This window comes from Cherax quadricarinatus, chromosome 70 (assembly GCF_038502225.1).
Source record: "Cherax quadricarinatus isolate ZL_2023a chromosome 70, ASM3850222v1, whole genome shotgun sequence".
NCBI classification, from domain to species: Eukaryota; Metazoa; Arthropoda; class Malacostraca; order Decapoda; family Parastacidae; genus Cherax; species Cherax quadricarinatus.
The window spans coordinates 12,957,902-12,983,301 of NC_091361.1; the positions used below are offsets into that span (position 1 = coordinate 12,957,902).

The 25,400-nt window shown below is 42.7% G+C and overlaps 1 protein-coding gene across 2 annotated transcripts in view; it reads left to right on the plus strand.

Annotated features, from left to right (window-relative positions):
- Positions 1 to 25,400, plus strand: part of LOC128702379 (whirlin) — a 1,352,782-nt gene that overhangs the window by 884,522 nt on the left and 442,860 nt on the right. For both annotated transcript variants that reach the window (XM_070099896.1, XM_070099897.1), the window contains exon 5: positions 10,749 to 10,874. In XM_070099896.1, the coding sequence (XP_069955997.1) occupies positions 10,749 to 10,874 (126 nt within the window). The remainder of the gene's footprint in view (positions 1 to 10,748; positions 10,875 to 25,400) is intronic.

Below are 25,400 nucleotides of genomic sequence, written 5' to 3' on the forward strand. Positions count from 1 at the left end.
TATGACGACGACGACGGTAAACTCAAATCACAGCCTGACAGAAGTTGAGACATGATGAACATAGCAAAACTCACTCAACCATACGGATATGGTCAACAAATTTAATTTTAACATCAAGTACATCACAAATAACCCGCATATAGTAGAGATGAGCTTACGACTACTTTTCAGTCCGACTTGATTCCTCCTTTTTCTTCTTCTCCCTCTTCCCCTTTCCTCTTTCCTTTTTTCTCCTTTGGGTTGTCTTCTGCACTGTGTATTTGTTCCTTCTTTATTTCCCCCCACGATGTTCTTGTTCTTACCCTCTCTGGGCACCTAGCTCCCTTGCAGTGATCCTCTTAGTACTTGACTGGCTGCTGCTCCTCCTCCTACCACCTCCCCACTACTACTACCTTCCACCTCCACTACTACTACTACTACTACTACTGTTGCTACGACTACTACTACTACTACTACTGTTACTACTACTGTTACTACTACTACTGTTACTACTACTACTACTGCTACTACTTCTACTACTACTACTGTTACTACTACTACTGTTAATACTACTACTACTACTACTACTGTTAATACTACTACTACTACTGTTACTACTACTACTACTACTGTTACTACTACTACTACTACTGTTACTACTACTACCACCACCACCTGCCTACATATACCCTTCCGGTTCTTCTTTTCGTTAATGTGACTTTGTAAATGGTCCAAGTCGGACTGAAACATCGTCGTAAGCTCCTTTCTTGTATATGCAGGTTATTTGTGTATCGTTCCAGTCACGGTACTGTGCCTTTTTTTTTCTTTTTTTTTTTTTTTGTTATCAATCAAGTATATCAACTGGGAGCTAATAAATCTTGAGTCTACTGAAATTTGCTGGGAAAATAATATGATAAGCGATGACCTAAATCAGTATATTGAGAGGATGAGCTCAGTAGCATTATAAGTTTGCTTCTGGCACACACCGTTACGAAGAAAGAGGAGGAGAAGTTTGGAAAGAGAGAGGCGTTCACCTCTGTGGGTGAATTTGTATGAAAGTGGCAACCATAGAAGAGACAGCTACTGACAACTGTGTGAGGCTTTGTGAAAACAAATGTAAATTACTATGTCACGGAAAAGTGTAGGAGATAAAAAAAAAACATGGCTGGTGTACAAGACAGACTTGGACTACTCAATAGAACGTATGTCCAGGAGCGATCGCAACTGCAAAATAAATTGAGAGTTGGGATAACTAGAATCTCCAAGCCACTGAAGAAGCTGTTAGGTCACTTGTTCTCTCTAGGTTGCCATGTTGCTATGTACTAACAGCCCCATTCAAGGCAGGCAAAATTGCTGAGCTGGAAAACGAATAAAGAACCTTAGAAGCTAAATAAACTCGAACACCGAAATAATTTGAGGTGACCGAAGTTGCTAGAACTGTACTAGTAAGAACATAGGCAAGAAAGACGCATCATAATGTCCACCTGGAAGACAATGGAGAAATTGGTCCCAAACTGGAACACCAAAATTGCGGTTTATAAACAGAAGCTTGGCAGACGGTGCAGGATACCTCCAATGAAAGCACGGGAGCGATAGGTACTGTGAGAGAGATATCAATAGGGGTTAAGGGACCACGAGTCCTCAGCACCCTTTCTGTATGCATAAGGGGGTTACCAACATACCCTTAGGCGTCTTCAAGAGGGAATTCGACAGATTTTTCCTAGAAATAGTCCCTTATCAGCCGGGTTGTAGTGCGTACGGTAGACTGCTGTCGGTGGGCACTAACAGCGTGATCGATTAGATTTAGAATAGGGCCACGGGGCCGGTGACCTCCTGAAGTATCTCCAGGTACATTCAACCCTTTCTCCCTTCTTATGCCTTCCCTCACGTAAGAAACAAAGATGGAACATTCCTTGTAAAATTTCCGGGATGAAAGAATCGATTAGATTTTTCTGTCAAAACTAGTTTATTGTGCACCCCATTTATTTAGGCCTAGGTACTAGGCCTTAAAAGGGTTAGTAATAAAATTACCGACAATGTTAGGTAAAAAGGCACAAGTGCAGCTAATTTAACATTTTTAAGTGGCAATGTTTTGCTCTCCAGGAGCATGAAGTTCCTGGAGAGCAGATAACCTAAAGCTTCAGTGGCGGGTCATCATATAACTATGACCCGCGTCAGGAAACACTTGTCCTGATTCCTGACAACTCTTACCTAACCTTTGAGTGATGTAGTGGAGGCAGGAACCTAACAGCGAAGAGGCGGGACGGGCCAGCAGGTGCGACTTGACACCCTGCAACCACAATTAGGTTAATGCACGCGCACGCACGCACGCACACACACACACACACACACACACACACACACACACACACACACACACACACACACACACACACACACACACACACAGTCGTCAGGAAGTGGAATAGCCTAGCAAGTGAAGTAGTGGAGGCAGGAACCATACATAGTTTTAAGAAGAAGTATGACAAAGCTCAGGAAGCAGAGAAGGAGAGGACCTAGTAGCGATCAGTGAAGAGGGGGGCCAGGAGCTGAGTCTCGACCCCTTCAACCACAATTAGGTGAGTACAATTAGGTGAGTACACACAGACACACACACTGGTCGCTACACTAGTAGCGACCAGTGAAGAGGCGGGGCCAGGAGCTTGGAATCGACCCCTGCAACCTCAACTAGGTGAGTACACACACACAAACACCATACACACACACACCATACACACACACACACACACCATACACACACACCATACACACACACACCATACACACACACACACACGATACACACACACCATACACACACACACTATACACACACACACCATACACATACCATACACACACACATACCATACACACACACACCCCATACACACACATACACCCCATACACACACACCATGCACGCACACACCATATACACACACCATACACACACACCATATACACACACCATACACACACACCATATACACACACACACACACCATACACACACACACCATACACACACACACACACACACACACACACACACACACACACACACACACATACCATACACATTCTTCTGTGTTTATTCCTTCCTCCCTCTGAACTTTGATTTATCTTCCTCCTCTCTTTACTTATATCTTCCTCCCTCTGTCTTTTCCTCCTTCCTTTGTTCATCCCTATACCTTTCTCTTCTCTTCCTAATACCTTCATACCTCTCTCCTATATTCCTTCACTGATGTTACAAATAACATTAAACATATCCAGTACAAATTTCTCGTGAATGTTTCACAAGAAACATTTTTAATTACATTGTTAGATTTAATAATCTATCAAAAGGGAAGAATATTACATGTCCTTTTCACTGTTGCTCTTCATCCAATTTGCTTCTTCGCCCATCTTCTACAACTTGTTTATTTTTCAGTTTATTTGGTTCTTTTATGATGCCCAGGTAGTGTGAAGTTGTATTTTCATCTGTCCAAGAGATTCAGACCAGTTATAAAAATCTGCTCCATAAATCGCCGATTAATCCTTCGTCTCCGTGATTACACCATCTCTATCCCTACGGGACGCACATAAATCTTTCATTTTCTGTCTCTAGACCCATAAATTTTTGTTCTAAATCATGCTGGCGTTTTTCGAGACATATCGTATATTACTTCCCCCTGCCATGAATGTCCCCTCCAGCAATCCCCATCTTCCCTCTTCAACACCCACTGTTTCAACCTCGAAGTTGACACCCCCACTCCGTCCATCACCCTCATCCACTCCTAAGGCCCTGTAAAGGACTCTGGAAGCATAGTAGGAATCCTTTCCTTTCTAAACATACTGAATCATCACGTTAAAGGGATATATCATAGCATCTGTCAAACAGATTGACACTACAAGAACTTTCAAATTCATCTCTTGAAATATTAGGAGTATTAGGAAATTACTGTATGACGTTCTGTTCAATGATGAGGCTAACGAGGTTGACGTCTTCTCAACACGAACCAATCACTCCAAGTACTAAGAACAACATCCATCCAAAACTGTCAGGACATGTAGCCCGCCCCATTGTTGGAAACAGTAGCAGCTGGCCTATGACAGGAATGGGCTGATTTGCAGACCTGTCAACGAATCCTGTATTGATAATCTCTATTATTGCATAGTGCATCAATTTATGTAATGTGTATGTGAGATGTAAAAAAAATGAATATAGTCGTAAATCTCTCAAATTATCATAATGGGGAACTTTAATGTTCGCCATTTGAATTTAGAAGACACCAAAGCTTGACGAAAATTTCTTAGCAATGTACAACCTCGCCCCAGATACCACTCGTCTTAAAGGAGGTAGACTTGACTGTCATGGGATATAAACTCTTTAACACTAGCTGCTTATGGATCTATTGTGTATAAGCCAGTAAACGACCACTTTGCTCTCCTTAGTACATATATTGTCAGAAATGTCATGAACATCACTGAAAACCTGAACGCGCACGTAATTTCTACATGAAATACATGATACAACTTTTAGAAAAGATTCAGATCTGTTATGAAGCGTACACATTTACTTTTTACTGAAATGAGCTATCTCAATCAATGGATAAAACGAAACTAGCTCCACTTTGACTAAGAATTAGAATATTCCTTCGCAATATTCTAATTCTCCCTTCCTTACACGCTTACCGTTGCCCTCACACGTTAACTTTACTGATCCTGAAAGCCCATAGGTTTTATCGTTTCTTATTGTTGTCATTTTTATTTCTGCACATAATGTCTTTTAGAATGGGATATACGTGGCCTTAGGGGCAATCGAGGAGAACTCCAAGTGTTGCTCTCCAAGTTGTCCCCAGTATGTGTTGGGTTGCAAGAGCCCAAAATTCGTTCTGCTGTCATTCGCCCCGTTTCGGGCTACTTGCTGATACATTCTTCCGATCCTTTACCTGACGAATCATTTAATGAAAGCACTTCTTGTGCGCGTTGATATACTGCATCAACAAGTGTTTATTCGTTCCCCGCTGCATTATACTGCAGCTCGTATTTATTTACACCGATGGTTTACAGTTTGCTCTCTTTATCTTTCTCCCTCCAGTGCATTCTGTATCTCTGATATGGCATCTTTAATTTCATCTCTGCCGCCGTCCATATTGTTGTTAGGTGATTTTAACGCTCATCATCACCTGTGGGCAGATCCCACTGCGACTCTCGTGGTCAGTTGGAGACTTCTTGCATCTCATCCTCTGCATATTTTAAACACGGGTGTTCCTACCCATTTTGACTCTCGTACTCGATTTCTCTCCTCATCCAATTGCTCGCTGCGTCATCCACGACGCTAAACGTACTTGTTGGTGAGACTACGTGTCTACCATTAACTCGTCTTCCTCTACGTGCGCGATTTCGAAAAAAGGTGCGGAAATTGTGTGGTAAGTACACTCCGGACCCAGCTCCCGTTTTGCGGGTTGGTGGAGTTGATGTAGCCACAGCAGTCGGGAACTATCTTGTCCGTATCTCCCGAGGACTTTACCTCTGTCCCTCACTTCTTGCGTCTAAACCTACCAAAGAGCAATTACTCTTAGATTTTTTCCTCCGACGGGTTGGAACCGTATAACGTACTCTTTACTCTTCATGAACTGGAGTCCACGCTTTCCATTTGCCGGCCGTCGGCACCGGGACATGTTGATATCCAAATCAGTATGCTTCAGCATCTCCATTCTATGGTCCTTCCTGTTCTTATACGTCTTTTCAATCTAATCTGGACGCGAGGGGTTCTCACTCAACACTGGAAATCTGCTATTGTACTATTGTTTCGCAAACCAGGCGCCTCGGGACTTGACACTTCTCACTATCGTCCCATTGCCCTGACCAGTGTGGTCTGCAAGGTGATGGAACGATTGGTGAATAGACGTCTGATGTGGTTCTTAGAGACACAATAGCCTTTTCCCTTACCAATATGGTTTTTGCTAAGGTCGCTCTACCGTAGACTCCTTGCTCCACTTAGATACGTATATTCGAAATGCCTTTGCTAACAACCACTCTGTCCTAGCAGTCTTTTTTGATTTAGAGAAGGCATATGACACCCCTTGGAGGTATAACATCCTAGCCCAAGCCCACTCCTTAGGCCTCTGCGGTAATCTACCAAACTTCATCGCTGCTCTCTTTTCCGATAGACATTTTCGGGTCCGTATTGATGCCTAGCTTACACTACTCTTTTTCCCTTAGCTCTAAATTACCTATCTTCCGTTCTTCCTTTGCATATTTGGTCGTCACTTTATGTTGATGACTTCGCTATAGCTTATTCGGGCGCTGACTGCCGACTAGTAGCAGCCTCCCTTCAGGTTGTGATAGACCGAGTCTCCCGTTGGACCACTTCTCACGGCCTTAAATTTTCTAGTATGAAAACTCGGTTCATTACCTTCACTAGACGTCCTCTTATTCCGGATACTCCCTTGTACTTACACGGTTCACGTATTCCAGCATGTGATACGGTTAAGTTTCTTGGCCTGCTCTTTGATCGCCGGCTGACGTGGAGACCACACATTTCTTCTTTAAAGATAACTTGCCATGGTCGGCTAAATCTCGCACATCGTTCATGGGGAGCAAATCGTAGCACTCTCCTCCGTTTGCAATCCACTCTAGTCTTGTCCAAGCAGGATTATGGCCACCAAATCTATTCTGCGGCCTCTCCCGCAACTCTGTCTAAGTTAGATCCCATTCGTCACCAAGGTCTCCGTCTGTCCCTTGGTGCCTTTCGTTCTTCCCCTGTTGAGAGCCTCTATGCAGAAGCGAATATTCCATCTTTGTCTGATCGCCGTGATGCTCATTGCCTTCGCTATTATGTTCGATCTCATGACCTCCGCAATCCTTCCATATATAGGATAGTCACTGATGTTAGCAAACGTTCTTTATTTGTTCGTCGCCCCTGCTTACTCCGCCCCTTTTCTCTCCTCCATTCTCTCTTGTCTTCTCTTCAGTTACCACTTTCTATGTTCATGTAGCATCTCACTTTTCCCTGCCCCCTAAGGAAGTTCCAACTGTTCGTGTCTGTTCTTTCCCACTGCCATGCGCAAAAGCCCAACTATCTCCGGTGGCTTCCAGCTCTCTTTTTCTTGACCACTTCTGCTCTCATTCTCATGCCATCGAAGTGAACACCAATGGTCCTAAGTCTTCTGACGGCGCCGGATTCACAGCAGTGTTTCCGGACAGTGTCGTGCGAGGACATTTATTATCCTTGGCTAGCAAAATGCCATTCTTGTAGCACTTTTCCGTATAGCATCTATGCCTGTGCACCATTTGTGGTCGTTTCAGACTCCCTTAGTGCTTTACAGGCTACAAGAAAATTTGATACACCTCATCCCCTAGTTCTTCGTATCCAACTTTGGTTATGATGTATCTCTAGCAAACACAAAGATATTGTTTTTTTGCTGAGTCCTTGGTCATGTTGACGTACAGGGCAATGAACAGGCAGACACTGCTACGCAGTCAGCAGTACATGACCTCCCAGTTTCATATAGAGGTGTTCCATTCACAGACTATTTTGCTGTGATTTCTACCCACCTTTGTACCCGTTGGCAACAACGTTGGTCTGATCTGCTCAATAACAATCTTCATTCTATTAAACCGAGTATAGGTTTCTGGCCATCTTCATATCATCAATGTCGAGGTTGGGAGACTACTCTCTCCCGTCTTCTCATTGGCCACACTCAACTTACTCATGGGTATCTCATGGAGAGGCGCCCTGTTCCTCTCTGAGAATTGTCAAGTTCCAGTATCTGTTAGCGACATTCTGTTTGACTGCCCACTCTATCAACGAGCACGCAGAATTTACCTCCAACGTCGTCTCCACTTCTGTGCCCTTTCTTTACCTTCCCTTCTTGCTGATGGACCCTCTTTTCACCCAGACTTTCTCATTGACTTTTTGACAGCAACTGATTTACTACACAAATTCTGATGATGATGCCTCTAGCACTCTCCTCAGTCCTTCCTACCTCAATTTCTTGCTACCCTCTACCCCTGCACTGCCCCGCTGCACTCCATAACCTAATAATCATCCCTCTCCGTCTTGCCATCCATTTCCCCTGCATCCTTCCCTGCCCTGCTGCACTGTGTAATCCTTGCGGTTTAGACCTTTTTGATAATAATAATAATAATAATAATAATAATAATAATAAATACCCTGCTGATGGAATATGTTATGGAAGCATAGGTAGCTTTTGCTCCCGTTGTGTAATTATCATATAGAATATGGTAGCAACACTGCTCGTGTATCCATTTTTTTTTTTTTAAAATTATTAACCACCCAGCCCATACATATACATATATTCAAACCTCGTCAGTTCTCTCACACGTTCCTTTGTTTCTCTATTATAATCAAGGGGGAAGCGCTAAACCCGGAGGATTATACAGCGCCTGGGGGGGGGATGTGGAAGGCATTCAGGCTTAATTCGGGGAACTGGAGCACAGATCCAATTCCCTAAATCAAGAGCCCCTCACCAACACCAAGGAACCTTCCTTGAGGGGATTGTTTCTCTAATATAGGATTTATCTCAAATTTTCTCCCCTTTCCACTGTATTCCAATTAAGCGTACTTCCCCTGGCGTCACTTATTGCACGCTCTTTAATTTACCAGCAGGCGGAGTGTGCACGTCTGTGTATTTTAAAGCATGGATCAACTACACCTATTTTGGAGCGATTCCTATTAATTTTTACTGAGGTCTAAGTTTTCAGCCAAACTATAATGTTCTTTTGTTTAACAAAGCGATGAAAATAAAAGACACAGGTAGTGGATAAGCTTTTAATCTGGCACAGTATCACTAAGTAGAGCTTTGTCAAGTCAGAACATTGTCGCAATGAAAGCGTCCTGTGTCTGCTGAACACCAGCTCTGACTTCACACCACGGCTGGTGCCCGTTGTGGCAGTTCTATAAATTATGTAATTGATCGATTGAATGTTTCTAGATACATAATTTCAGTACAGTCTTTTATCACTTCTAGAATGTCTCATATATAGCTTTTATTTCCTATAGTATTTCGCTATGTATTATTTGTGAAGCGCTGCAGGGTCAAACTTGGAAATTCCAGCAAGAAACGGAAATGGTTTCAACCCCGTAGACTCAATCGTTTCTGTTTACAATGTCAAAAGGTGGAGCCTAACTTCTGCATAATACATCCTACGTATTTCTTAGTGTTCCATAAATTTTAAATTGTTGTTTTCATTAATTCATTTCTTTTTACAAGCAAACTGAATGAAATAAATATAAGGCGAAATATAATGGACTTCTGCTCGAGGTCTCACGCCTGACTTCACCAGGTCAAAGCAGATTTGTTTATTAACAATGTCGTATTTAAAGTAAATCTTATTTATTTCAAACTGAAAGGAAAATCTCACACAATGAAGTCGCTAGACAAAAGGCAAATTTACTTAAAAAATGAACAAATAAACTTTTGTATGGAGGAAACTGAATCACCTGTTTTCCCTGTTAACCTAGCAGTAAGTAGGTACCTGTGTGTAGTCACCTTACACCTGCTGTCCCTGTTCACTTAGCAGTAATAGGTACTCGAGTGTTAGTCAACTGGTGTGGGTCACATCCTCGTGGACAAAATTAACCTAATTTGCCCGAAATGCTCTGCATAACCAGGGGCTTTCTATTTTGTATATCATAACAGCTATGGTCGGCATAAATTGTGTTATATACTTGTTACAAAACTCTTCTTCTTAACCTTCTCCAATGGTATGGGTGAGTGTTAAGGTAGTATATTCTTGTTAAGCAGATAGCCTGTTTACGGTTTTGTAACAATAACTTTTAATAAGAATTCAGGATTACGAGACAAATCTAAAACTTAGAATCTTTACTAGTAGAGTTTTAGCTTAATGTATGATACAATGTTAAACTCCTTTTTATGTTAGGATTAACTCTTACATTTCCTCTTGGTACGTACCAGTACATTGATATGAATAAATGAACCTCTTGAGGTCGAGCTTTGTACTAAGTTCACCAATAATATGCACCTATAATGGTTATTAAGACTTATCCACAAAGTAACTTACAGTGGTTATAAAGACTTAGCTGAACTATCAATTCAGAGTATACCAGAACTCCTAAGTGACGGACTTAGTCTCATTCCCATCCAGCATGACTTAGAATACCACAAATTAACCCACAAGGCCAACAAGGCTTGCTCAGTCAACGAAGATTAATTCGCTAGAGTATAAATAACTCGAAAGAGACAAGCTTAAGAAAGGGAGTCGAGTATGAAATGAAAACGACCACAAGAGAGAACTTGACACGTCTCTTATGAGAGGTCAATGAATAACTGAGTGAGGTATGCTCCCTTGGCTATGCAAGCTCGGACTGACTTGAGACTACTCCTCCAAGCCTTACAATACCTCGTGACATTAACGGTGCGAGGGACCGCCAGAGACTAACAACCTAACGACAGTGAACCAGGTTGCTACTCAGTGTAGCGCCTATCACTTAAAATAAACATCCTATCAACATAGCTAACAATATAAGGGCAGATAATACTCTAAAGCACAATAGACATTATTTTAGCTAATAATAATGCCATCGGTAATATAGTATTAAGTGAATAGCAAAATATGTGCACACAATATTAATTATTAACCTTGGGTCCAATCAGAGGACGCAACATACTTGTAGAAATAAAGATTATTATTATTATTATTGTAATTATTCTGTTAGTTTTCTCCTTTTCTCTCTCATGTGTGTGTGTATGTGTGGTTAAATTAACATGAAACCTAATCCTTGTGTGGTTACACAGGTGGAGGTGGAGGTGGTGGGGTCGGAGTCGCTGGGATTGATGATCCGAGGAGGAGTGGAGTACGGCCTGGGTATCTTCATCACCGGCGTTGATGAAGATTCTGCTGCCCATAAATCTGGCTTACAGGTAAGATGATGTACCCCTCCAGGTGCTGTCTCACCCACCTGTTGGTACTGTCTCCCCCGTCTGTAGGTACTCTTACCCACCTCCAGGTACTTTCTCACCCACTTGCTGGTACTGTCTCGCCCACCTGCATGTACTGTGTCATCCACCTGGAGGTACTGTCAACCACTTGCAGGTACTGTCACCCACCTGGAGGTACTGTCACCCACCTGCAGGTACTGTCACCCACCTGCAGGTACTGTCAACCACCTACAGGTACTGTCACCCACCTGCAGGTACTGTCACCCATCTGCAGGTACTGTGCAAGCCACCTGCAGGTACTGTGCAAGCCACCTGCAGGTACTGTGCCAGCCACCTGGAGGTACTGTCACCCACCAGAAGGTACTGTCACCCACCTGCAAGTACTGTGCCAACCACCTGCAGGTACTGTGCCAGCCACCTGCAGGTACTGTCACACACCTGGAGGTACTGTCACCCACCTGGAGGTACTGGCACTCACCTAGAGGTACTGGCACTCACCTAGAGGTATTGTCACCCACATGGAGGTACTGTCACCCACCTGCAGGTACTGTCACCCACCTGCAGGTACTGTACCAGCCACCTGCAGGTACTGTCACCCTTCTGGAGGTACTGTCACCCACCTGGAGGTACTGTCACCCACCTGTAGGTACTGTCACTCACCTGCAGGTACTGTCACTCACCTGCAGGTACTGTCAACCACCTGTAGGTACTGTCACCCACCTGCAGGTACTGTGCCAGCCACCTGCAGGTACAATGCCAGCCACCTGCAGGTACTGTCACCCACCTGGAGGTACTGTCACCCACCTGCAGGTACTGTGCCAGCCACCTGCAAGTACTATGCCAGCCACCTACAGGTACTGTCACCCACCTGGAGGTACTGTCACCCCCTGGCTGTCTTTATGAAGGCACTAGACAAACACATAAAGTCAGTACTTGACCAACCGTGCGGCCAGCAGTAACAGCCTGGTTGATCAGACCATGATCCACCATGAGGCCTGGTCTCAGACCGAACCGCGGGGGCGTTGACCCCCGAAACTCTCTCAGGTAAACTCCAGGTAACTGTCACCCACCTGGAGGTACTGTCACCCTGCTACATGTACTGTCACCCATCTGCAGGTACTGTGACCCCCACCTACAGGTACTCTCACCTCCTGCAGGTACTATCACCCACCTGTAAGTACTGTCACCCACCTGCAGGTACTGTCACCCACCTGCAGGTACTGTCACCCACCTGCAGGTACTGTCACCCACCTGCAGGTACTATCACCCACCTGTAGGTAGTGTCACCCACCTGCAGGTACTGTCACCCACCTGTAGGTACTGTCGCCCACATGCAGGTACTGTCACCCACCTGTAGGTACTGTCACCCACCTGTAGGTAGTCACCCACCTGTAGGTACTGTCACCCACCTGTAGGTACTGTCACCCACCTGTAGGTACTGTCACCCACCTGTAGGTACTGTCACCCACCTGTAGGTGCTGTCACCCACCTGCAGGTACTGTCACCCACCTGCAGGTACTGTCACCCACCTGCAGGTGCTGTCACCCACCTGCAGGTACTGTCACCCACCTGCAGGTGCTGTCACCCACCTGCAGGTACTGTCACCCACCTGCAGGTACTGTCACCCACCTGCAGGTACTGTCACCCACCTGTAGGTACTGTCACCCACCTGCAGGTACTGTCACCCACCTGTAGGTACTGTCACCCACCTGCAGGTACTGTCACCCACCTGCAGGTACTGTCACCCACCTGCAGGTACTGTCACCCACCTGCAGGTGCTGTCACCCACCTGCAGGTACTGTCACCCACCTGCAGGTGCTGTCACCCACCTGCAGGTGCTGTCACCCACCTGCAGGTACTGTCACCCACCTGCAGGTGCTCTCACCCACCTGCAGGTACTGTCACCCACCTGCAGGTACTGTCACCCACCTGCAGGTACTGTCACCCACCTGCAGGTACTATCATCCACCTGCAGGTAGTGTCACCCACCTGCAGGTACTGTCACCCACCTGTAGGTACTGTCACCCACATGCAGGTACTGTCACCCACCTGCAGGTGCTGTCACCCACCTGCAGGTGCTGTCACCCACCTGCAGGTGCTGTCACCCACCTGCAGGTGCTGTCACCCACCTGCAGGTGCTGTCACCCACCTGCAGGTGCTGTCACCCACCTGTAGGTGCTGTCACCCACCTGCAGGTACTGTCACCCACATGCAGGTACTGTCACCCACATGCAGGTACTGTCACCCACCTGCAGGTACTGTCACCCGCCTGCAGGTGCTGTCACCCACCTGCAGGTGCTGTCACCCGCCTGCAGGTGCTGTCACCCACCTGCAGGTACTGTCACCCACCTGCAGGTACTGTCACCCGCCTGCAGGTGCTGTCACCCACCTGCAGGTGCTGTCACCCACCTGCAGGTGCTGTCACCCACCTGCAGGTGCTGTCACCCACCTGCAGGTACTGTCACCCACCTGCAGGTACTGTCACCCACCTGCAGGTACTGTCACCCACCTGCAGGTACTGTCACCCACCTGCAGGTACTGTCACCCACCTGCAGGTACTGTCACCCACCTGCAGGTACTGTCACCCACCTGTAGGTACTGTCACTGCCCAGGTTGGCTACCAAAATTTTATTTTTATATTCGTGTGGACAAGTCATCAGGTTTGATCCAAAGAAAGAAACAGTTGCTCTAATTCCTTGGATGAAGAGCCCTTTTCTTCAAAGAGTTTCAACCAGTCCTTTTGCTGATTGATCCACAGGGTTTAGAGCTTCATAAAAATGTAATAATACTCGTGCTTTAGGAGTAATGCTCAAGCGTTTATCCCATATAAAGAAATTAGATCAAATAGAAATGACCCAAAATGGATGAATAATAGGCTCAAATATCTACTAGGGCAAAAGAAAGGAATTTATAGGCGTATCAAAAGAGGTGAGGGTCATCTTATGAATCAGTATATTGACATTAAGAGGGACATTAAAAAGGGGATAAGAAAAGCTAAAAGGGACTATGAAATTAAAGTTGCTAGGGATTCTAAAACTAACCCAAAAAGTTTTTTCCAGGTCTATAGAACAAAAGTTAGAGATAAGATAGGTCCCCTTAAAAATAACTATGGGCACCTTACTGACAAAGAGAATGAAATGTGCTTGATTTTAAATAATTATTTTCTCTCAGTTTTTACACAGGAAGACACTAACAATATTCCAGTAATTAATTTTTACAGTGGGCTAGAAGAAGATAAATTATGTAACATCACAGTCACTAGTGAGATGGTTGTGAGGCAGATAGACAGACTGAAGCAAAATAAGTCGCCAGGTCCTGATGAGGTTTTTTCAAGGGTTCTTAAGGAATGCAAAATGGAACTCTGTGAACCATTAACTAATATTTTTAATTTATCTCTTCAAACAGGTGTAGTGTCTGATATGTGGAAGATGGCTAATGTAACTCCTATTTTTAAAACAGGGGACAAGTCGTTACCGTCAAATTACCGCCCAATAAGCCTGACCTCAATTGTAGGCAAATTACTAGAGTCAATTATAGCTGAGATTATAAGAAGCCATCTCGATAAGCATAGCTTGATTAATGATACTCAGCATGGATTCACAAGAGGCCGGTCTTGTCTAACTAATTTATTAACTTTCTTCAGTAAAGCTTTTGAGGCTGTTGACCACAATAAAGAATTTGATATTATTTACTTAGATTTTAGTAAGGCTTTTGATAGAGTTCCGCACCATAGACTGTTAAAGAAAGTGGCAGCTCATGGCATTGGGGGAAAAGTGCTCTCGTGGATCGAGTCATGGCTCACTGACAGGAAGCAGAGAGTGTCCATAAATGGGGTTAAATCCGAGTGGGGATCTGTAACAAGTGGCGTTCCACAGGGATCAGTCTTGGGCCCGTTGTTGTTTATAATATATATCAATGATCTTGATGAGGGAATTACTAGTGATATGAGCAAATTCGCCGATGACACAAAGATAGGTAGGATAATTGATTCAAACGTAGATGTTAGGGAACTTCAGGAGGATTTAAACAAACTCTATTCTTGGTCAGAAAAGTGGCAGATGCAGTTCAATGTAGATAAATGCAAGGTTCTGAGGCTTGGGAGTGCCCATAACACTAGTACTTATAAATTAAATGATGTAGAACTTAGCCATACAGATTGCGAAAAGGACTTGGGGGTTATGGTGAGCAGCAACCTTAAACCAAGACAGCAATGCCTAAGCGTACGTAATAAGGCAAATAGATTACTGGGATTTATATCAAGAAGTGTAAGCAACAGAAGTCCAGAGGTCATACTGCAGCTTTATACATCATTAGTAAGGCCTCACCTAGATTATGCAGCTCAGTTCTGGTCTCCGTATTACAAAATGGACATAAATTCGTTAGAAAACATTCAGCGTAGGATGACTAAATTAATACATAGCATCAGAAATCTTCCTTATGAAGAAAGATTGAAGACTCTTAAGTTACATTCACTTGTTAGACGAAGAATGAGGGGAGACCTGATCGAAGTGTATAAGTGGAAGATAGGTATAAATAAAGGGGATATTAATAAGGTCTTGAGGATGTCTCTCCAAGAGAGAACGCGCAGTAATGGATTTAAATTAGGTAAGTTTAGATTTAGAAAGGACATAGGAAAGTATTGGTTTGGAAATAGGGTAGTTGATGAGTGGAACAGTCTACCTAGTTGGGTTATTGAGGCTGGGACTTTGGGTAGTTTCAAATCTAGGTTGGATAAGTACATGAGTGGGAGGGGTTGGATTTGAGTGGGACTTTCACATCAGAGCTTATTTCTTGGGTGGCATTGAAAATTGGGTTGGGCAAATGTTTTGTTAGTGGGATGAATTGTAAAGGACCTGCCTAGTATGGGCCAGCAGGCCTCCTGCAGTGTTCCTCCTTTTCTTATGTTCTTATGTTCTTATGTTCTCTTAACAGTAAGTAGCAGTAAGTAGGTACCTGGGTGTTAGCCGACTGGTGTGGGTCGCATCCTTGAGAACAAAATTAACCTAAGTTGTCCGAAATGCTCTTCATAAGCAAAGGTATATAATAGTATGTCTTTGATGTCAACTAGGTACCTGTTTACTTAGCGGTGAAGTGGGACAGCAGATGCCTTTTAAGAAAACACGCCCAGATATTTCCAACCGTACCGGTGATCGAAACACGGACCTTAGTGTGTGAGTTGAGTCTGCTACCAACTGAGCATACGAAACATACGAGAGAAGGAACACTGCAGCAGACCTACTGGCCCATGCGAGGCAAGTCCAAGTCTCCAACCGGCGCCAATAACTCAACCTAGCCAGGCCAGGTCACTTCCACTTTAAGGAAGGAGCACGGCATCAGACCTATTAGCACAAGCTAGCAAGGTCCAACTCACACCCACCCTCACCCACTCATGTGTTTATCCAACCTATTTTTAAAACTACGCAACGTTTTAGCTTCTATGGCGGTACTCGGGAGTTTGTTCTACTCATCCACAACTCTATTACCAAGCCTGAATCTTAGGAAATTAGTGAATTTTTATTTTCAGAGTCTAAATTTTTTGCTTAGCATATTACCCATAAGATGTGTCAGCTATTAAGACTGAACCCATTCAGATATATTAAGCCATTTCACAAAACCTATTTACCCAGTTGAAAAAAAAATAAATAAATGAAAATGTCACATACCTTTTCTAATATTCTCAACCTTCTTTTTAGAAAGATTTACTAGTATGGAAGTTTGAATACTAACTAGACGCTATCTCAAGTTACTCCAGTAAAATCATAAGCAGAAATGATCAACATAATACTGACCATAGGTAACCGAGCGATGAAAAATTTGTAGCTGATGTCTTATAGATGAAAAGTTACCAAATTATAGCTGAAAATCTTGTATGAGGAAAACAAATCAAGGCAATCAAATGAAGGTACTATTTTAGGAAGCCATTTAGCGATACTTGGTGGTGAATTCACGTCAAGTTTTGCTGCGTGTAAAAACCTGTGCTCAGATTGTCCCTGGGACTCTGTCAGGGAAGTTATTTTCTCGTTTACATCCTCGCTTGTAGCCTGATTTTAATTAAATTCATACAAGTTATTCTCCTGTGAGAGGACAGAAAATTATATAGCTGCAAAATGTTAATTCATGTTTTTAATTGTTGTGGGTTTTAGATTAAATTTATCGTCTCCTGAAACTCTACAACGAGTTGCGCAAAAAATTTACAAGGTGTGGGTTTGACATCCTATTTCTGTAATTGTGAATTTAAGTAAATACAGAAAATTACGTTAATTAAATTATCAAATTGGAGGTTTTAGAGCTCACTAAAAAAATAAATCATCTTAAAGCCGACCAGAAAAAACATTCACCAATTATCACACAGAATATAACAATTTCAAGCACATTAACGATTTTACAAATTTGCACCGTTTAGCCGCCCTATTAACAATCAGTTATTCACCCTTGCTGAGGCAGTTAAACAGGTGAATATTCAAGACGCTTAAATTGTGATTATTTGATTGTGCATTTTCTAGCGGGCTCGGAGGGCCTGCTACCCGGCCCCAGTTATGAGGCTGGCCACGCCACGGGGCTGCATGAACTCCGACAGTCAATGGAAAGCCAGTGACGGGTCACCATTCGGAAAAGACCTGTGTCAGGATCTCGTCTCTGACGTAGTACTGACACAGGTACTGTCAGGACCTCGTCTCTGACGTGGTCCTGACACAGGTCAGAAGCATACTCGAGGGTTAGACTAATGTACGTTAGTTATGGACAGTGTATTGAATAATTCTATTCAAACGTTCGTAGTACTTCTTACAGTTGTTAATCTTGCATAGGCTGCTAACACTAGACTGTTTACGTGCACCTCTTATGCTCCTCTTGATAGAGTCGTCACCCATTGTTATTATCGTGCACTTTCTCTATAGTTGAATTTACAGACTATGAGATGTGATCATTCCTCTCTATGTTAAGTAAAAGGGGCACAAATCAACTAATATGGCATTTTATTGTGGCAACGTTTCGCTCTCTAGGAGCTTTGTCAAGCAGTTACGCTTGACAAAACTCCTGGAGAGCGAAACGTTGCCACAGTGAAATGTCACATTAGTTGCATTTGTGTCCTTTTACTTAACATATTGCCGATAATTCTACCAATATGAACACAATCCCTCGCTATGTTTCAAAGTCAAGATCTATGTAAAGTTTTCTGTCACGCTCCTCAAACTGTGGACTAATTACCTCCTACTAAACTGGAGATACGGCGATTAACGGAGGAGAACAAGAGGATTCGTAGTAATCCTCCTGTTGTGAGTCCCCAGGTTAAGAGGGGAGCTTGGTCAGTGGTCGGGCAACATGGAACCAAGCTGAAGATTAAGAAAACGGTTGGAGAGGCAGAAACAACGAGAAACCAGAAGACTGCCGTGGAAACTTCCAACTCATTCTCGGTGCTACCTGACGAATGTGAGTGTTCTACTGGGAATGCCACAACGAGCACCAAGGAAGCATTGGCAGACGTGAGTGAGACATCCCTAGAAACCCCAACGAAGACCATCGAGAACGTCATGACGAATTCTACAAGTGGTGTAATGCTACCTGGCGAATTTAAGTCGACTACTCGGAGCATCACTACGGACGACGCCAAGGAAGGTAAAAACATTGTTGTTGTTGGGGATAGTCAGATTAGGTACATGGATAGGGCATTCTGTTTGAAGGATAGGAGTAGGAGGCAGAGAGTGTGTTTTCCTGGGGCTGGGATGAAGGATATTGTTAGCCGTCTGGATGACATCATGAGAGGTAATGGGAGCAATCCTATTATCTGTCTCAGTGCTGGAGGCAACGATGTTGGCAGACGTAGGAGTGAGGACCTGATTAGCAGGTATAGGTCAGCAATAGAGATAATTAGGAAGAAGGGTGGGAAACCTGTCATATGTGGCATTTTGCCAAGGAGAGGAGTTGGAAATGAATGGTTGTCCAGAGCAATTGGTGTCAATTGCTGGCTGGACAAATACTGTAAGGAAAATGCTGTAACATTCATTGACAACTGGGACCTCTTCTATGGCAGAAATGACATGTATGCCAGGGATGGGGTTCACTTGTCTAGGTGTGGGGTGGGAGCACTGGCCAACGCAGTGGAGGGAGCTGTTAGGTCTTTAAACTAGGAATAGTTAGTGGTATGGGTTTCTGCGGGAAAACTGTGAAGTCTCAGGGTAGTAATATGAGTACTAGGAGAACTAGTAATAGGCAAAATGAGGTGGATATCGGAAGGCCAGTGGCACTAATTGACAAGGACAGTAATAGGTTTAGTGGAATAACAGAAAGGAGCAGGAATGATAAAGAGAAAGGAGGGTCCTTAAGTATATATTACACAAATAGTCGCAGTGCTAGGAATAAGATGGATGAGTTGAGACTAGTTGCTAGTGCAGGTAACATAGATGTATTTGCCATTACTGAGACGTGGTTTAATTCAAAAAGTCGGGACATGCCTGCAGAATGTCACATTCAGGGTTTCAAATTGTTCCAAGTAGATAGAAGTATCGGGAAGGGGGGTGGGGTGGCATTGTATGTCCGAGATCGTTAGGTAAGACACATATGCAACAGTTAGGTATCTTTATTTCGAAACGTTTCGCCTACACAGTAGGCTTCTTCAGTCGAGTACAGAAAAGTTGATAGAAACAGAAGATACTTGAAGACGATGTAATCAGTCCATCACCCTTAAAGTTTTGAGGTGGTCAGTCCCTCAGTCTGGAGAAGAGCATTGTTCCGTTGTCTGAAACAATATGAAGTTGAAGTGACAGAATGGGGCCTTATATAGGGCCACGAGGTGAGACGTAGGTTGCTTTGGGAGGGCAGGTCCCTCTCAAACCCAGCCGTTCCCACTAGTAGAGGTTGTCAAGTTGATAGTCTGTACCAAGATACCCTTGTGTTGCAGTGTCTGACAGAATGAACATTAAAATGGTATAAAATACCGACAGGTTGTTAGGTAAGACACATATGCAACAGTTAGGTATCTTTATTTCGAAACGTTTCGCCTACACAGTAGGCTTCTTCAGTCGAGTACAGAAAAGTTGATAGAAGCAGAAGATACTTGAAGACGATGTAATCAGTCCATCACCCTTAAAGTTTTGAGGTGGTCAGTCCCTCAGTCTGGAGAAGAGCATTGTTCCGTTGTCTGAAACAATATGAAGTTGAAGTGACAGAATGGGGCCTTATATAGGGCCACGAGGTGAGACGTAAAATACCTGTCGGTATTTTATACCATTTTAATGTTCATTCTGTCAGACACTGCAACACAAGGGTATCTTGGTACAGACTATCAACTTGACAACCTCTACTAGTGGGAACGGCTGGGTTTGAGAGGGACCTGCCCTCCCAAAGCAACCTACGTCTCACCTCGTGGCCCTATATAAGGCCCCATTCTGTCACTTCAACTTCATATTGTTTCAGACAACGGAACAATGCTCTTCTCCAGACTGAGGGACTGACCACCTCAAAACTTTAAGGGTGATGGACTGATTACATCGTCTTCAAGTATCTTCTGCTTCTATCAACTTTTCTGTACTCGACTGAAGAAGCCTACTGTGTAGGCGAAACGTTTCGAAATAAAGATACCTAACTGTTGCATATGTGTCTTACCTAACAACCTGTCGGTATTTTATACCATTTTAATGTTCATTCTGTCAGACACTGCAACACAAGGGTATCTTGGTACAGACTATCAACTTGACAACCTCTACTAGTGGGAACGGCTGGGTTTGAGAGGGACCTGCCCTCCCAAAGCAACCTACGTCTCACCTCGTGGCCCTATATAAGGCCCCATTCTGTCACTTCAACTTCATATTGTTTCAGACAACGGAACAATGCTCTTCTCCAGACTGAGGGACTGACCACCTCAAAACTTTAAGGGTGATGGACTGATTACATCGTCTTCAAGTATCTTCTGCTTCTATCAACTTTTCTGTACTCGACTGAAGAAGCCTACTGTGTAGGCGAAACGTTTCGAAATAAAGATACCTAACTGTTGCATATGTGTCTTACCTAACAATCTGTCGGTATTTTATACCATTTTAATGTTCATTCTGTCAGACACTGCAACACAAGGGTATCTTGGTACAGACTATCAACTTGACAACCTCTACTAGTGGGAACGGCTGGGTTTGAGAGGGACCTGCCCTCCCAAAGCAAACTACGTCTCACCTCGTGGCCCTATATAAGGCCCCATTCTGTCACTTCAACTTCATATTGTTTCAGACAACGGAACAATGCTCTTCTCCAGACTGAGGGACTGACCACCTCAAAACTTTAAGGGTGATGGACTGATTACATCGTCTTCAAGTATCTTCTGTTTCTATCAACTTTTCTGTACTCGACTGAAGAAGCCTACTGTGTAGGCGAAACGTTTCGAAATAAAGATACCTAACTGTTGCATATGTGTCTTACCTAACAACCTGTCGGTATTTTATACCATTTTAATGTTCATGTCCGAGATCGCTTGAACTGTTGCATTAAAACGGGTATTAAGTCTGAAGTAACACATACAGAGTCTGTTTGGATAGAATTTTCAGAGGGGCATGAAAAATTAACTTTAGGTGTGATATACCGTCCCCCAAATTTAGATAGGGACCAGGGAAGACTACTATGGGAGGAAATTGTTAGGGCCACAAGGCACGATAATGTAGTAATTCTAGGAGACTTTAACTTTAGTCATATTGATTGGAATTTCTTGACTGGGAATTTAGAATCATACGACTTCTTAGAAGTAGTTCAGGATTGTTTTCTGAAGCAGTTTGTGACAGAACCTACAAGGGGTAATAACCTGCTTGACTTAGTTCTGGCAAACAATGAATCCCTTGTTAATAATTTAGAAGTTTCAGAAGAACTGGGTGCTAGCGACCACAAATCAATTACATTTAGAATTGAATGGAAGTATGATAGTAGGGATAACTCAGTAACAGTCCCAGATTTTCGCTTAGCAGATTACGATGGGCTTAGAGAACACTTATCATCTGTTGACTGGGGTAACGAAGAGAGCTATCAATATGACAGTTTTCTGAACACAATACATGCTGCTCAAAGAACATTTATACCTTATAAAGAAATTAGATCAAATAGAAATGACCCAAAATGGATGAATAATAGGCTGAAATATCTACTAGGGCATAAGAAAGGAATTTATAGGCGTATCAAAAGAGGCGAGGGTCATCTTATGAATCAGTATATTGACACTAAGAGGGACATTAAAAAAGGGGATAAGAAAAGCTAAAAGGGACTATGAAATTAAAGTTGCTAGGGATTCTAAAACTAACCCAAAAAGTTTTTTCCAGGTATATAGAACAAAAGTCAGGGATAAGATAGGTCCCCTTAAAAATAACTATGGGCATCTTACTGACAAAGAGAATGAAATGTGCTCGATTTTAAATAATTATTTTCTCTCGGTTTTTACACAGGAAGACACTAGTAGTGTTCCGGTAATTAATTTTTATAGTGGGCCAGAAGAAGATAAATTATGTAACATCATAGTCACTAGTGAAATGGTTGTGAAGCAGATAGACCGACTGAAGCAAAATAAGTCACCGGGTCCTGATGAGGTTTTTTCAAGGGTTCTAAAGGAATGCAAAATGGAAGTCTGTGAACCATTAACTAATATTTTTAATTTATCTCTTCAAACAGGTGTAGTGTCTGATATGTGGAAGATGGCTAATGTAATTCCTATTTTTAAAACAGGGGACAAGTCGTTACCGTCAAATTACCGCCCAATAAGCCTGACCTCAATTGTAGGCAAATTACTAGAGTCAATTATAGCTCAAATTATAAGAAGCCATCTCGATAAGCATAGCTTGATTAATGATACTCAGCATGGATTCACAAGAGGCCGGTCTTGTCTAACTAATTTATTAACTTTTTTCAGTAAAGCTTTTGAGGCTGTTGACCACGATAAAGAATTTGATATTATTTACTTAGATTTTAGTAAGGCATTTGATAGAGTTCCGCACCAAAGACTGTTGAAGAAAGTAGCAGCTCATGGCATTGGGGGAAGAGTGCTCTCGTGGATCGAATCATGGCTCACAGACAAGAAGAACATAAGAACATAAGAAAGGAGGAACACTGCAGCAGGCCTGTTGGCCCATACTAGGCAGGTCCTTTACAATTCATCCCACTAACAAACATTTGACCAACCCAATTTTCAATGCTACCCAAGAAATAAGCTCTGATGTGCAAGTCCCACTCAAATCCAACCCCTCCCACTCATGTACTTATCCAACCTAAATTTGAAACTACCCAAAGTCCTAGCCTCAATAACCCAACTAGGTAGACTGTTCCACTCATCAACTACCCTATTTCCAAACCAATACTTTCCTATGTCCTTTCTAAATCTAAACTTATCTAATTTAAATCCATTACTGCGGGTTCTCTCTTGGAGAGATATCCTCAAGACCTTGTTAATATCCCCTTTATTAATACCTATCTTCCACTTATACACTTCGATCAGGTCTCCCCTCATTCTTCGTCTAACAAGTGAATGTAACTTAAGAGTCTTCAATCTTTCTTCATAAGGAAGATTTCTAATGCTATGTATTAATTTAGTCATCCTACGCTGAATGTTTTCTAACGAATTTATGTCCATTCTGTAATATGGAGACCAGAATTGAGCTGCATAATCTAGGTGAGGCCTTACTAATGATGTATAAAGCTGCAGTATGACCTCTGGACTTCTGTTGCTTACACTTCTTGATATAAATCCCAGTAATCTATTTGCCTTATTACGTACGCTTAGGCATTGCTGTCTTGGTTTAAGGTTGCTGCTTACCATAACCCCCAAGTCCTTTTCGCAATCTGTATGGCTAAGTTCTACATTATTTAACTTATAAGTGCTAGGGTTATGGACACTTCCGAGCTTCAGAACCTTGCATTTATCTACATTGAACTGCATCTGCCACTTTTCTGACCAAGAGTAGAGTTTGTCTAAATCCTCCTGAAGTTCCCTAACATCTACGTTTGAATCAATTATCCTACCTATCTTCGTGTCATCGGCGAATTTGCTCATATCACTAGTAATTCCTTCATCAAGATCATTGATATATATTATAAACAACAACGGGCCCAAGACTGATCCCTGTGGAACGCCACTTGTTACTGATCCCCACTCGGATTTAACCCCATTTATGGACACTCTCTGCTTCCTGTCTGTGAGCCATGATTCGATCCACGAGAGCACTCTTCCCCCAATGCCATGAGCTGCTACTTTCTTCAACAGTCTTTGGTGCGGAACTCTATCAAATGCCTTACTAAAATCTAAGTAAATAATATCAAATTCTTTATCGTGGTCAACAGCCTCAAAAGCTTTACTGAAAAAAGTTAATAAATTAGTTAGACAAGACCGGCCTCTTGTGAATCCATGCTGAGTATCATTAATCAAGCTATGCTTATCGAGATGGCTTCTTATAATCTCAGCTATAATTGACTCTAGTAATTTGCCTACAATTGAGGTCAGGCTTATTGGGCGGTAATTTGACGGTAACGACTTGTCCCCTGTTTTAAAAATAGGAATTACATTAGCCATCTTCCACATATCAGACACTGCACCTGTTTGAAGAGATAAATTAAAAATATTAGTTAATGGTTCACAGACTTCCATTTTGCATTCCTTTAGAACCCTTGAAAAAACCTCATCAGGACCCGGTGACTTATTTTGCTTCAGTCTGTCTATCTGCTTCACAACCATTTCACTAGTGACTGTGATGTTACATAATTTATCTTCTTCTGATCCACTATAAAAATTAATTACCGGAATATTATTAGTGTCTTCCTGTGTAAAAACCGAGAGAAAATAATTATTTAAAATCGAGCACATTTCATTCTCTTTGTCAGTAAGATGCCCATAGTTATTTTTAAGGGGACCTATCTTATCTCTGACTTTTGTTCTATATACCTGGAAAAAACTTTTTGGGTTAGTTTTAGAATCCCTAGCAACTTTAATTTCATAGTCCCTTTTAGCTTTTCTTATCCCCTTTTTAATGTCCCTCTTAGTGTCAATATACTGATTCATAAGATGACCCTCGCCTCTTTTAATACGCCTATAAATTCCTTTCTTATGCCCTAGTAGATATTTCAGCCTATTATTCATCCATTTTGGGTCATTTCTATTTGATCTAATTTCTTTATAAGGGATAAATGTTCTTTGAGCAGCATGTATTGTGTTCAGAAAACTGTCATATTGATAGCTCTCTTCGTTACCCCAGTCAACAGATGATAAGTGTTCTCTAAGCCCATCGTAATCTGCTAAGCGAAAATCTGGGACTGTTACTGAGTTATCCCTACTATCATACTTCCATTCAATTCTAAATGTAATTGATTTGTGGTCGCTAGCACCCAGTTCTTCTGAAACTTCTAAATTATTAACAAGGGATTCATTGTTTGCCATTACTAAGTCAAGCAGGTTATTTCCCCTTGTAGGTTCTGTCACAAACTGCTTCAAAAAACAATCCTGAACTACTTCTAAGAAGTCGTATGATTCTAAATTCCCAGTCAAGAAATTCCAATCAA